General features: G+C 54.4%; 6 protein-coding genes across 6 annotated transcripts; 1 reads left to right on the top strand and 5 right to left on the bottom strand.

Moving 5' to 3' along the window:
- Nucleotides 1-61: 61 nt before the first annotated feature.
- INS49_004215 (uncharacterized protein) lies at nt 62-1,213 on the bottom strand (the record flags this gene model as incomplete). Its single annotated transcript, XM_043165005.1, has 3 exons — nt 62-329; nt 389-852; nt 995-1,213. 3 exons carry the CDS (start codon nt 1,211-1,213, stop codon nt 62-64), a joined length of 951 nt encoding a protein of 316 aa, XP_043018655.1.
- A 1,042-nt stretch (nt 1,214-2,255) lies between these two features.
- On the bottom strand, nt 2,256-3,938 carry INS49_004214 (uncharacterized protein; the record flags this gene model as incomplete). Its single annotated transcript, XM_043165004.1, has 1 exon — nt 2,256-3,938. The coding sequence occupies one exon, from the start codon at nt 3,936-3,938 to the stop codon at nt 2,256-2,258; it is 1,683 nt and encodes a 560-aa protein (XP_043018654.1).
- A 534-nt stretch (nt 3,939-4,472) lies between these two features.
- On the bottom strand, nt 4,473-6,837 carry INS49_004213 (uncharacterized protein; the record flags this gene model as incomplete). Its single annotated transcript, XM_043165003.1, has 4 exons — nt 4,473-4,529; nt 4,595-4,735; nt 4,816-5,100; nt 5,743-6,837. 4 exons carry the CDS (start codon nt 6,835-6,837, stop codon nt 4,473-4,475), a joined length of 1,578 nt encoding a protein of 525 aa, XP_043018653.1.
- Nucleotides 6,838-7,503: 666 nt separating this feature from the next.
- INS49_004212 (uncharacterized protein) lies at nt 7,504-7,983 on the top strand (the record flags this gene model as incomplete). Its single annotated transcript, XM_043165002.1, has 1 exon — nt 7,504-7,983. One exon carries the CDS (start codon nt 7,504-7,506, stop codon nt 7,981-7,983), a length of 480 nt encoding a protein of 159 aa, XP_043018652.1.
- A 591-nt stretch (nt 7,984-8,574) lies between these two features.
- On the bottom strand, nt 8,575-9,894 carry INS49_004211 (uncharacterized protein; the record flags this gene model as incomplete). Its single annotated transcript, XM_043165001.1, has 5 exons — nt 8,575-8,612; nt 8,680-8,852; nt 8,917-9,135; nt 9,202-9,392; nt 9,457-9,894. 5 exons carry the CDS (start codon nt 9,892-9,894, stop codon nt 8,575-8,577), a joined length of 1,059 nt encoding a protein of 352 aa, XP_043018651.1.
- A 1,269-nt stretch (nt 9,895-11,163) lies between these two features.
- On the bottom strand, nt 11,164-12,480 carry INS49_004210 (uncharacterized protein; the record flags this gene model as incomplete). The annotated part of the gene is made up of 1 exon (XM_043165000.1): nt 11,164-12,480. One exon carries the CDS (start codon nt 12,478-12,480, stop codon nt 11,164-11,166), a length of 1,317 nt encoding a protein of 438 aa, XP_043018650.1.
- Nucleotides 12,481-13,898: the final 1,418 nt, after the last annotated feature.

Genomic DNA, 13,898 nt, shown 5'->3' with positions numbered 1-13,898 from the left:
CGTTCAGAGTGGAAAACGCGGTGACTGGATACTCCGGCTCCCCAACTACTTCCGTCCTCGTTTAGTTATGCATGAATCTCTCGTCCAGGCCAATGTCCGCGAACATGTACCGATCGTTCCTGAGATGCATGGCCACGTAGCCCATGACATACTCATGCCATGCCCGGGCGTACGATTCCTTTGTGGCGAGAATGCTCGTGACGCTCAGGTACCTCTGTGCGGTATCCGCGACGATCTCCCTCATGGCCGCCATGGCCGTCTTGTTCTCGCTCTTGGCCTTGCTGTTCACGTAGTTCTTGGTCTCGCCGGCGATCTCCTCCTTGTAGAACCTGATGGAGGTCAGTACGGATTTGTCCGCGTGGCTGTGCCGATTGTTCCGGGGACTTACGACAATATGTCATTCGTCAAGTTGATGAACCTCCCCATGTCCGGAGTAGCCTGCAGGAAGCTTCCGATATCGGGGTACAGCGCCTTGGGGAAGATGAAGCCGGAGTAGGTGTCAGGGAGGCCCTCCTTGTCGCGGAAGTAATACGGCCAGCTGGCGGCCGCCTGCGAGGGCACGAGCTCCTGGAACTCGTGGCGGGTCTCGAGCGCGTTCGAGTTGACGAACGCCAGCGCCGAGAGCACTATCGTGTTGGCGACGACGGGGTCGTAGTACCGGTACGTGTTGCGCAGGGTCTGGGCAAAGTGGTCCAATAATAGCGACGGCTGTGGCTGGCAGGTGTAGAACCGGGCCTGGAAGTGCGCCAGGTCCGAGGCTATGCGCTTGTTCGTATCGTCGATGAGGAATCCAAGCCACGTGAAGATCCCAATGTGGAGCTGAACCTCCAGAGGGTGGCTAGGGTACATGTCCTGGTTGGAAAAGAAAAGAAAATAGCGCGTAAGCTGACAGGTCCCACTTTGCCTTTGGGTGCACGCGCATGACTGCACAATGCAGCCCTACAGGGCTGCATCTAAGACTGGGGGGATGGAGTGTAAGAATTAGGGGACTTACTATGGCGACGGAGAGGCCCGTCTCGAAACACTGCCGGGAGTGCTTGTCCTCGTTGTAGGGGACCCCGGAAGGAGCCGCATACTCGGTCATGGCTGCACGGAGAGCAGCTTTGTCCGGCTTCGAGGGCGGATCGTAGTCTATTGTCTCGAGGAAGTTGGATATGAGAGGTCGGATGGTCGAGACCAATTGGTCTTGCTTTTTGGAGGGTGCTGGAGCCATAGTGGTAGCTGGGAATGTCTCGTAGCTGCCCATGTCGACTAATATCGTGGGACAAAGAGGTGGTGATGGTTGGTTGGTTGATTATATAGCAATTATGGCAATTATAGCAATGACTGAGCAAGAGCAGCTCGCGGTGATCCTTGAGCTATGTTTGAAGAGCATTGGTTGAAACAGGTCGAGGGAATCGTACATTTATACACGTCCAAAAAAACGTGGCTTCTGCCTGCGAACTGGTGTGGCCCGATGATTAGGTTGGTGCTTGGTTCTTGGGGGCTTGAATTGAGTCCACGATCCTACACCATGGCGGTTCACACCGCACACTCGCCAATCGGGCGTTTCGCACACTGCCCATACGATGACTGGGCGCTGCGGTTGGTGATCCTTCTGGCAACCAGAAGTCTTGCACTCATCACTGTCTAGCTGACTAGCCCCCAATTTCTCCCAAACGGGTTCCAGCGGGAGGATTTCAGGCGGTGTTCAATTGATCCTAAGTCGAATTCGGGGGGTTTAGGCAGCCCAAAATATGCACAGCCCCAATGTGATTCCTTCTGACGAAGAGGTGGGTATGTGGAATGGGGCACCTGCTTACGGTTGCCTCGAAAACCAGTCACCGCATCGCTGGCACCGGTGTGACAATTGAGCGTCGATTCGGCCATTGCGGACGGAATAGGTAAGCCGATCGCTAATAACAGATATGGCTCATGTAATGTCATTTAATGCTGTGTGATGACTGTTGGACAAGCGAGACCCGAGCCGGCGGGTTTGGCCCCATAAGCAGTTAGGCTGTGCATCGCGAAAGCCTTGAATGCGTCCCGAGGCCATGGAACTGGAAATCATCATTTCTTGACGCCTGAAGTCCTTGGCGACCATTCGCCCTACCCGTATCCTCTGCATTCAAGCGCCGAAAAGTCCCCAGTCGCCGTGCCTCTCAACCTACGCATCGGCAACGATCGTGTGAAACAGAAGTAGAATAATTCCAAGACCAAATGACGTCGAATCCCCAATTTGATTCAAGCCGTACTCAATTCAACCTGCACGTGTATTAACCGTTGTGAGCATGAAGACACTTCTCAATCTCCTTCGCAGCCGCAAGCAGGTGGCTGTCATGATACTTCCGCGCAACAATCTGCAAATTGATCGGCGCCCCCTCGAAGTCTCCCGCAGCCCATAGCTCCCGCACGTGCGCATCCTCCTTGCCCAGAGCTTCACCGGGTGCGTACTGCTGCTCCTCACCCTTCGGCAAGGCTTTCACCGGCGTCGGGACAACCACACCAGGGCAGTCCACGTAGTTCCAGAACGCAGTGTAGTCCCAGTACAGGGCGGTGTCATGCGCGGATGCAGGACCGACGAACACGGGGCAGATCACCACGTCGACGTCTTGCTCCGTCCAGTGCTTCGCGAACTCGATTCGGAAGTCGTCGCGCTCAAAGCGCATGTCGTACATCTGCTGGAAGGTGTAAGGAGGACCCTCGGCGTCCTGGATGGTCCATTGGGTCAGCTTCTCCATCGGTTCTCCCGCCTTCGCCAGACCGGCCTTGAGGCTGGCGCCGCCGTCGGGTGTGTAGGCTTTGCGGATATTCCTTATCGCATCTGCGGCACGGTATGGTGTGAAAGACTTGACCTGGAAGGAAGGTGAGTTGGCAAGCCTATCTTTTGCCCATTCGAGTGCGCGAACAACAGGCGGCTGCGGCTGAATCACACCATCGTTCATCACGAATCCGACCTTCAGTGCTGGTGATGATGGCAATGGGGTGCTGAGTCCGGTCCATGGCAAAGGGACCAGGCTCGGCTCTCGCAAGAATGGCTTCTCGCCGAGCACACCGGACATGAACAAGTCCAGGTCCCGCAGCGACACGCCCATGGGCCCACAGGTCGCCAGGATGGTCAACTCCGCCGGGTTCCCGCTGTGCAGCATCCCCATCATCGGGAGATAGTGGCTGGTCGGCTTGAAGCCATATATACCACAGAACCCAGCCGGGCCGCGGATGCTGCCCCCAATGTCCGACCCGACGCCCAGGACGGAGCCCCGGAGGGCGATCAGCGCACCCTCGCCCCCGCTCGAGCCGCCCGCCGAGAGGTCGATGTTGTGGGGGTTGAGCGTGCGCCCGTAGGGGCTGACCGTCTCGAGGTGCATGATGTGCTGGGGCTGGTTGGTCTTGCAGTAGAAGACGGCGCCCAGCCCGCGCAGGATGGCCACGACGTGGCTGTCCTCGTCGTCAATCTGGCGGCTGGCGATGTAACCGTCAGCGGACCAGTGGCCCGCCATCTGGACGTGCTCTTTGATGGAGATCGGCACGCCGTGGAGCGGGCCGACGGGCCTGCCGGTCGACGCGAGGTGGTCGTCCAGCGCCGTTGCCTGGGCCAGAGCCTCGTCCATGAACCATTCTGTCAGGCAGCATGTAAGCTGATGGGCGATGATGGCTCGCTTGGCAAAGGCGGTGGCGACAGCCACTGCCGTGAGCTTGCGTTCTCTAACCGCCTGGGCGAGTGCGGTTGCATCGTAGCCCTCGGTGATTTCCAATTCGTCAGGGGTCAGAAGCCCGCAGTCACGCGGAATACTGGTCACATTCCTGGGCGGGTTCTTGAGTACCGCCGGCGGCAGGAGGAGCTCCTTGGGGACCTTGTCCGCGAACTGTTGCTGCACGATGCGGTCCCGAAGCTCCTCATATTCCGGCGTGCCTTTGGCAACGGGCACCGTTTGAATGATTGGGAAGGCTTTGGACATGGCTGAATTTTGCGTTTTGGGTATGTGGCAGGCTGTCAGATGGAGGGAGTGAGTGTGTGTCCTGGAGCGGAATGAGCTTCGCGAAAGGGTGTAGGATGTCAGCCAGACGGGACTAGGTTCACGCTAGGAATAATATGAGCCGCCAACTCTTGCCCGGCGGGGGGCCAGTGGCTTAGATGTGTCAACATCCGACGGGCGCCCGTAGCTTGGAGGTGTCAATAGCCGGCGGGGTATCACCGTTGTGACGCATCGTGCATACAGAAATGGGCGCGTGATAAGGGACGGGCGAATTGCCCGTGGGCTACCGGGGAATTTCTACGCCACGGCGGCCTGCCTTCCCACCCACTGCCTGAGACACGATAAGAATGATACATATGGCAACGCTGATTGAACACATGTGACAAATGAATTGACCGGCACCGATAATTGATCAATATTAGTCTGATTCTGGCATATTTCAACGGCCTCATTACACGACTGTAGCACGGCCATTTGCCGAGAATCCCGACGTCGTACATGAGAGACATGAGGTAATCATAGCGCTTCACTCATCACGCCGAGTGTCATGAAAGCAGATCTCATTCCATGGAACTAAGAGTGCGTATAACAGTCAGCCAAACACGTCCAAGCCATGGCGGCCCATTCGTCCGGCGTACCTGATGAGCGTATAGCCCTGTGATAGTGGTTCCATTGGTGGCTTCCAAACTTCTTGTGATTACCTTGCCCGTCGATTGCGCAGTCATTGCATCGAAGTCTTTGTTGGTCAGCCGGAAGGATCGGCCTCGGTTCGTCTCGATCTGTCAGAGGTAAGGATACAATGTCGTCAGCTGATACTCAGTTCTAGAACACATCATATTGTCTGGAGCGGAAAACGGACCTTCATATCTACCACGATCGTCTGATATCCTACTTTGTCTTCGTTTCCATCCGATGTGAAGAGTGAAATTTCGATGGAGGCAACCAGCTCACCACCAGGTCCGTCAATGTCGAATTCGTAGTCGCCATAACACGAGCGCCCAGGGCATTTGTGGCGACCAATAGAGTAACAGCTGTCCGGGACGTAGTCATCGTTGTATCTGAAATCAATGCCATACAGCTCATGGCTGAAATGAAATCTGATTGCGACAAGATTTCTCAGGTAGATGCCTTTGGGCCCACCGAACTGAGTCCAAATTAGCGGTCGAAATCCTCTAGTAAAATGTCGTCCTCGTGGGAAGGAATGTGGATTCAGGTCGGCAGATAACGGTGGGAAACCAGGAAACCAGAGTCCAGAATGTTGCCGCAGGCTGTTTGAGCCGTAGTTACCGGTGTGTCTTGCGATGATGCTTCGAGGGAGTGCCAGATATGGAGATGGGGAAACCGCAAGGGCGACTATTTTGCACGCCTGGAGACGTGTTAGTGGAACAATCATATAAACTTTAATAGAAAAGCTGACATCTAATCCGACCCCTAAGGCGGATATAGGGACTTGTGATACCAAGCAGTTCATCTTTGGCAGGTCGTCTGCAGGCCCGAACCATCTTGAACAATCGCTCCTGCCGTCAGTAATGAATTGAACACATTGAATTCCTCGAGGCCCAATTGCGAGCCTAATTCCGGTCAACGTGTTCGAATCGAGCTCGAAAATCTGCTCTATGGGGGCCCGATATCCGACTTGAACAGCCTCCCCGTTTCCAGACTCAAGTCTAAGGCCTGAAAGGTAGGACTGCTCGCCGACCTGAACAAACGATAGCCCGATCTTTCTGCGTTCCTCATCTGATTGTAGCAGTACTCGTTGTCTGTGAAGTATCCGACAGCCACGCACGAAATTCTTGTGTGGTTGCTCGGGGGTTGGGCTGCAGATGTCAGCTTGTGCGGTTATCCATTGAGCGTTTCCGCCTTCCGTTGCGTCCTTGAAGGGAGGGAGTCGATCCAAGGGATTTAGAGAGAGGATAGTTTTGAGTCGCAGTGCCAGTTCCCACACTCGTCGTCTGTTCCGTATTCCACCCGACTGGGACAAATGGGTATCGGAAGTCCGTTTGTACAGAAAGTGCCAGTCAAGTGCGTGGCCAAACAGTTGATGTGACTCAAAAATCCAGGATCGCTCAGCCGCATCTTCTAGAAACCTCGTCGCCCAGAACTGCTGACTGTTGAATATGTCGCCGAGACCGCGTAAGGCCAGGCGCCCATTGAAGAAGTCCGCGGTGGACAAATGTGTTGCAATCGCAGCGCGAAGCTCCTGAGGCAGCCGGGAAAATAGGTCGGTTGTTGCATTTGGTAAGAAGTAGGGCATACGCCTCATCGGTGGCGGTTTTGGTTGTTCTAGAAGAATCGTGCGGAGCTCCTTTACGTGATAGGGGTCGCTGGTCACTGTTAATACGCGCAGAGTTGGCTCGGTCCACTCATCATCACCAGAATCATCATCGGAATCTTTCTGTCGCTTTGGCGGGAGCTCGCATTGTTTTTCCCACTCTCTTCTGGCTTCAGAGTCACCGGGTTCATAGGCCACGAGATCTTCCATGCTGTATACCCCGGGCTCCTCAATGACATCCCACGGGAGGTAGGGCTTTTTCTGCCAATAATGAAGTCCCCCGTAGTCGTGTCCCCAGTTGATGCACTTTGTTGCAAGAGGCATCGGCATCGACAAGCAGACTTCGTACAGTCGGCCCAACGGCACAGGCTCGGGGTGGAAGGCTCTCTCCAACACAGACCAGCAACTTTCGTGAAACAAAAAGCCATAAAGACCATTTTCGAATTGGGTTCCGACGCCGAATTCCTGAATAGGTCTCCTATTGTAGTCACCGTCGTCCCAATGGGCACTTGCGTCAGGAGGTGCGAAGAAGGAGCCACTTCTCGCGTAGAGAAAAAGATTCACGCCTGTGAGCGTGACATGTCCTCCCAAGGAAGAGATGACTGTCATGAGTGTAAGACAACCTGCCACTAGTAATTAGATACGCGAACTTGCCTGCTCTGAACTCGCTCAGCCAAAAAACGGAGGTGTTCCTGTGAAGCGCAGGCCGGATCGTGAGACCGCATAGATTACAGGAATATGTGACCGGACTCATGATGTGAGCACTCGTCCAAAGAATCAGTTCAAAGATGTCTCTCCATGGTCGTCAATCTAGAAGTTGAAAATTGTCTGTCGAGGGAGCTCTTATTGCAGCCTGGAAAGGGATGCAAGGCGATTCGGACGCGACCCCACTAAGAGCTCGAGTTGCCGAACATTGCCTGTAGGTCAAGCTAGCACCAAGGCTATACCACGTTGGAACTGTGATTAGGCGTCTATGGGTTAATGTGAATTAGCTCAAAACGATTACGAGCTTTTCGAGCTCAAGTAGACGTTCTATGTCTTGAGACGAGAGAAATCATAAATGAAGTAATCGTTGCCTTATGGTGGACCAAGAGCAAAAACACGTATACATTCCGTATCCTTGTTGACCCTGTCGTTTTGTGATTATTCTACAACGTGAAATTACCAACTTCCCTCTACCGCGCCATCCCAAACCTGTGCTACATCCGCCCCTGCGATGCTGAAGAGCTCATCGGGGCGTGGACATTCGCTTTGTCAGCGGACAAACGCCCAACCATGCTATCAGTTGCCCGAGATCCTACGGGACCGGTTCCAAACACAGACAGGACGAAGGTTCAGCGAGGAGCCTACGTCGTCCAGGACAGCCCTGACCACCAGCTCACACTTTTGAGTTGCGGCTGTAACCTGCACTATGCTGTCGCTGCAGGAAAGTCTCTCGGGGCACAGGGGATAGCCACTCGGATCGTGAGCGCCCCAAGTCTCGATCTATTTGAGACCCAGGATGATGACTACAAGAACACCGTCTTCCCACAAAGTGGACGGCCTATTGTCAGCGTCGAAGAGTATGTAGCGACCCCCTGGGCGAGATATGTCACGGCGAGCATAGGCATGACGACGTATGGGTATTCTGCGTCAGACCGCAGTAACTATGACCGGTTCGGCCTCGATGCAAAAGGGATTGAAACGAAGGCCAAACAGTACTTGGCCCTCCTAAACGGTCGTTCGGCAAGGGAATATGGTTGGAAACAACTATAGAGCAGATACATGATGAACTGGACAGGTGTGATACACTTAACGTGCTGACTAAAAAATTGAATCAGATGTTAGACAGTCCTTACTCTTCCTTCTGAATAGAGAAATCATTGTGACGCATAATGGTAATCACAAAACAGAAGATAAATGAGTGACCACCTGCGGTAAGTGAGATAAACGACGCTCTTGGTCAATCTCAACAGTGAACCTGCAGTATCTGTGGCATCCGAATATTTCATTACATGGGAGTCAGGTCCGATTCAACATTCGGCCGTAAGATGGAACATCATACAAGGCTGGGATGCCTCAATGTTTGAAAGGAGTCTTGGGACTGAGCTCAAGCAACATCATAAGTTGTCGTACAAAGGAATGGTATCGCTACTATTGTAATTCCATATGTACAGATAGAAAGGTAGCTTCGCCATTATCATCTTCCCTCGGTTCGATGTGCCTTAAGAGGTGTCCTTGCCCCAGACCTTGCAGCGGGCTCGCCGACGGGCTTGGAACAGACTCCCACATAACAAAGTGCTGGAACGACCGTCTCGCTGTGTAAAATCTCGTCTCAACGACAGAAGCGAAAGATTGTGACATCAATTAGGTCACCGGCATACCGCCAGGAAGCTCAGTGAGCCCTTGATTCACAAAGTTAGTAATGACAGAACCCAATGGGTATGTGCACCATAGAGTCATGACACTTACATCCTTCAACGTCCTCGTTGACTGTGGACTTGATCATGCATTTGTTGGCCTGCTCAGCAGTCTGTGTCTTCATGCCCTGGCACGCGTCACCAGCACACCTGATGTCAAGCGCGTGCTGCAGGGCATCCCCCTTCCACCCGAAGAGGTAGTCGCCGTGCCAGGAATAGCCAGTCCTGTGGGGTTGATCAGCATTCTTCTCAAATGACACTATGACACGCAAGATATGATCAGGCTTACTTGTCTCCCATGCTGTAGACAAAAGGTTGGGACCCATCTGCAGGCCAGTCGGCCTTGTTGTTGAACGGCCGCGTGTCCCACATCACCTCGTACATGACCTGTGGCAGCTTGACTGGGTGGCTGGCCGGGCATGGGCCAGACGACTCGAAGGTCCCGCTGCTGGGGTACGCCACGTGGGACTTGTGGTCGGGGCTGTCGACGTTCTTTCCGTCCCAACAGCTACGCACGTTCCATGTCAGAAGGCTCGTCATCGGGAAGACGAGTCAAGAAGAGTCCAATACGTACGTCGGGAAAGTGATCGTTGCGCGAATCCCACCGCCGCAGGTGCCGCTTGGCAGCGCGAAGGTGTCTGACCCCGTGCAGGGCGCACCTCCGAAGGGGTTCTGCTGGATGTTGGCCTCGCATCGGTGGCACAGCTGCCTCTGGCCGCCTTGACCGGAGCGCAACTCCGGGTCTCCGACGATCATGCGGAAGCCCTGCGTTATTGCGTCAGCCGTCGGGGAAGTGAGAGTCTCGATGTGGCTAGTGAATTGGACGTACAGGCTTGAAGGCAGTGGTTTTGGTCTTCCCGTCATAGGGAGAGTTGTAGTACACAGTCAAACCACCATTCTTGCCTCGCAAGCCGAGGTTGGTCAGCTGCGGGACCCGCTTGAAGGTGCCGTTGCGAGCTCGGAAGTAGAGACTCGCGGTCCAGTAGTTGGAGAAGTCGTCGGCGTAGGTGCAGGAGGTGCATGTGGACAGGGCACTGGGGTCGTAGGTCCCCGGCGTCATAGAGGCATTGAACGAGTTACCCCCTGCGATCTGGTGGACGTGGGCAGAGGGCACAGAGCCTGGCTGCACCAGAGGGTCGAGACGCTCGACGGTGAGCTGGGAGCACTCGAATCGCATGAGGGCGGCACTGTATTGGCGTTCCTCGACCGCAGGGGCTGCCAAGGCCCCTGGGATGGATAGTACTGCGGCGAGAGCCTTGAAGTACATGTTGGTGCGCGATCGCTGTCGCAAGATTATTGTAAAAATGACTGGCTGAATTTTGATGAGAATTGACCAAATACTAGAAGAACACGGTCCCGAGAACTTCTGTGGCACGAAATCCTGGGGTCGCTAGGTCATTTATATCTGTTCCTGCCGCTCAGCGGACTCAGTATCATTCTCGCATGAATCGACTGCCGAGAGCGTCCTTATCTGCAATTTGTCTGTAAGCAACATGTCAGTTGCCACAGTTCATATAAGTGAACATGTGCTTTGGCACTTCAAGTTGGTTGGACATCCGGCTCCCAGGTTATTGAGTGCCCATCGAGCTATCGGCACAGCTTGCATGCTGCTGGACCAAAGCCCCGGCAGTTGGAAAGCAATTTCCCGAACCGGAATACGTCAAGATTTGTACTATATACCATTGGCCCACAGCAAATAACTTCCGTGAGCGATAGATCATGCATGATTGGTACTCCCAGCGTCAACGATCGGCATGGGCGGGTCTTTTGCAGGTGTATTCACCCATTTTTACCAGATTACTACGGGTTAAAGACGCCACCTTATTGGACAAAATCGAACAGGGCCGGAAACTCATATTGTCTCACCAGAGAACGAAGGATACGACTTTGCCGGTGAAAGAGGCAGGTCATTTTGATTGGGACTTGCGCCCTTGAGCTCGGGGGGTTGCAACGTGTTGTCATTCTCTAGGTACGGATTAAACGCTTCCGTTTCTAAGCACCGCTCGTCGAATTGGGATGGGTTCCGGCTTGAAAGAGTCTAATTTTGGCATTTCCCGTGAGAGAGATTCCTTAAGCAGCCTCGCCCCCAACTCTCTGCACGGGATGACAATGTTCCAAGTCATTTTGAGTGTATCATCCAAAACTCTCATTCTTGATCACGTTCAGCCCGGGCTGTGCCAGCAGGCTCATTCATCTACCATGCAATAACATTTCTCCCATGTTAACTCCGGACAGAATATCAAGGGAGGAGAATCAGAAGGCGCGACGGCGGTATGCGACCCGGCCAGACTGCTGCGAAACATGGCCCAGGGCCGGCGAGGCTCTGACCAAACCTTGGTCTTGTTTTGACTGTGCTCAACCAACGCCGGCTATTCGATATTCACATGTCGAATTATTGTGCTCAATTCCATGGTCATCTTCCAAGTATTGAGCAAGATAACACCCTTGTTGGTAGAAACGTCTTCCCAGTTGAAATCAAAGCAAAAGTAAGACACTCTAGCGCGTGGATAGAATTTTGACCACGGCTTTAGACCCTCTAGAAAAGATCGCCTTCCTTCACGAGTATGTCCTTGTTGACTTCATCTAGCCCTCTCAAGCCTGCCAGGTGCATGTTCATCATCAAATCACCACACATGGCTCGCAAGACGTGTTTTACTCCCTCCTCCCCTCCGATCGCCAGACCGTAGGCATACGGCCGTCCGACGAGCACACACTTGGCCCCCAGTGCCACAGCCTTGATAATATCGGCACCGCATCGAATCCCGCTGTCGAAGAAAACATCAAGCTCGTCACCAACAGCCTCTGAGATGCGAGGCAGCATTCCCAAGCTGCTCACGCCGCCGTCCTGCTGCCGCCCGCCGTGATTACTGACCACAATCCCTTGGACGCCGACCTCGACACACCTCCGCGCGTCCGCCACGCTCTGGATGCCCTTGAGCACGATCGGCCCGTCCCAGTGCTTCTTCAAGAACTCGACGTCGTCCCATGAGTGCGAATGGCCGGGGAACACGATCTTTGCCCACTCCTGCGCAGCCTCGCCCAGGTTCCGCCCCGTCGTTGCCTCGCTCTCGCTCCGTCGCGCCTCCTCGATGTCGTAGCCGTGCTCCGCCTTGAACTTCTTCTGGAAGATGGGGTCGGTCAGGCCGATCTCCACGCCGATGCGGTCTGGGTGGATGAAAGGATTGTACCCGTTGTCCATGTCGCTTGGCCTCCAGCCGAGCACGTAGGTATCTAGCGTGACGAATAGCGCCGTGTACCCGGCATTTTTTGCCCGCGACAGCAGCGAGATGGTGATGTCATCGTGCTCGCGTGACGGCCAATACAGCTGGTACCACCGCGGCGTCTTGCTCTGTCGCCGGCCTTCCCCGCCCCCATGACGCTGACTGTCAGTCGCATACGAGACCTCCTCGATGCTGGTGCTCGACGCCGTGCTCAGCGTGTACGGCACCCCAACAGCGTCGCTCGCCCGCGCTGCCGCGACCTCGCCCTCGGCGTGGAAGATCCTCTGCACGCCAATCGGCGCGATGGCGACGGGGAACGGCAGCTCCTGGCCCAGGACCGTCGCGCTGGTGTCGGCGAAGGCCTCTGCGCCTGTCGCCGGGTCCGTCCTGCTGGGCACCAGGCGCCTGGGCACGATGGACCAGCGGTCGAATGCTGCGAGGTTCCTGCGGTAGGTGGACCCGGCGCCGCAGTTGCCGTGGATGTAGCCCCAGGAGTTGGCAGAGAGCACGGCCTTGGCCTGGGGCTCCCATTCTGAGGACTGGAAGGTGAAGGGCGGCTTGGTGGAGTGCAGGCCGGCCTGGTAGACGGATTGCTCCAGGGCGACGGCGTCTGGGTTGCTGGACGGGGCCATTATGGGCTCTGAACAAGCGAAGGAAAATAGTGATGACCAGAATGCGCTGGATTCTGCTCGTTGATTATGGATGACGTCTGATATTTTGAAGACTGCCTTGATGGCTTTGGAAGGAGGGTGGGGCGTGCGTCAGTTAGCGAGACTGGAAGGCAGTCGGTCTGTAGACTCTCGCTGGAGCAGGACAGCGGTAGTGGGATCAAGGTTAAAGTTTTCTGTTCTTTATGTGATGTACAAATATGCTGAGTGAGAATACTCGCTTCTGTAGTCGGGCATTTATTTTGGTCAAAGACTCTTTTATACGATTGTGAACGACAGGTAGTTGAACGGACCTCGGGACAGTCGGCATTGAAGCAGTGACTTCACAGCGGACCACAAGTGACGTCGGAACTGAATACATCTTACGAATTCACTAACCACACCTCAAACTTGAATTCCCCTGTGATCCAATCATGGAGATAAAGTGTTGCACTACAGAGGATAATGGATGCACCCACACCTCTGAGTATGTCACATAGTGTCTTCCTGGTCACAACATGAAGCCACCTGAACGTTGCCTTTCGGACACACCATGGTCAGGCTACAGACGCCCCACTTCTCAAAACGCCACCTTCACACCAGCCCGACACCCCTCAGGCAGAGATCTGTAGGAGGGTTCGATGCGGAATACAATTGGGTGATGTCACAGTCCTCTTTCCTCCGTTCTCGATGGCCTTATCAAGAGCTCTGATTGCATCGTCGGATCCAAGGCTGGACCATGTGAATTGTGAGAATCATGGGCAGTGCGAAGGCTGTTTTGGGCTGATTGTACTTACAAAAACCCTGTTCCACTGGGGATCATAGAAATGGTACAAGTTTGATCTTTCCCAAGTTAGCAATGCACACATGGAAGCGAATCGGTCCCGTCGTGGTGTGACAGAAGTCGTCAACCTCAAAGGTGAAAATGATACATACACTTTGCGAGCCGAATTTTCCATCCCTCTCGTTTTATAAACCAGAGCCCAGGGCTGCCAGCAATCTTATCGCGGAGAGTGCTGCAATCATGTACGCCTGGAGGCCGCCCATCCCTGAGACTCAGATAATTGGTTTCCTCACAGGTGGATTGAGGACCGTCCAATTTCTGGAAAGGTACGTCGCTGTCCCACGGCCATGTTGGGCCGGACGCAATTTCCGCCCGCTCGAAGGGTAGAGTCAACGCCCCGTCAGCTTGGGCTGGACTGATGTTTGAGGGCAGTGCCTTCAATTGCACTGCCCAGATCAACGTGGCCAAGAAAGAGATGCGCATTGTGGAATTCAGGTGTTTTATGCGTCTGAGATGAGCAGAATGGTCATCAATGTCTCACTCGGTAGGGGGGATGATAAAGGACCTTGGGATTTTGTAACACGCCGTGGTTCATAGGAATGATTAAGTAGTCGTCAAG

This window comes from Diaporthe citri, assembly GCF_014595645.1.
Source record: "Diaporthe citri strain NFHF-8-4 chromosome Unknown scaffold_11, whole genome shotgun sequence".
In the NCBI taxonomy this organism is placed as follows: Eukaryota; Fungi; Ascomycota; class Sordariomycetes; order Diaporthales; family Diaporthaceae; genus Diaporthe; species Diaporthe citri.
This window is presented reverse-complemented; position numbering and strand designations above follow the sequence as displayed.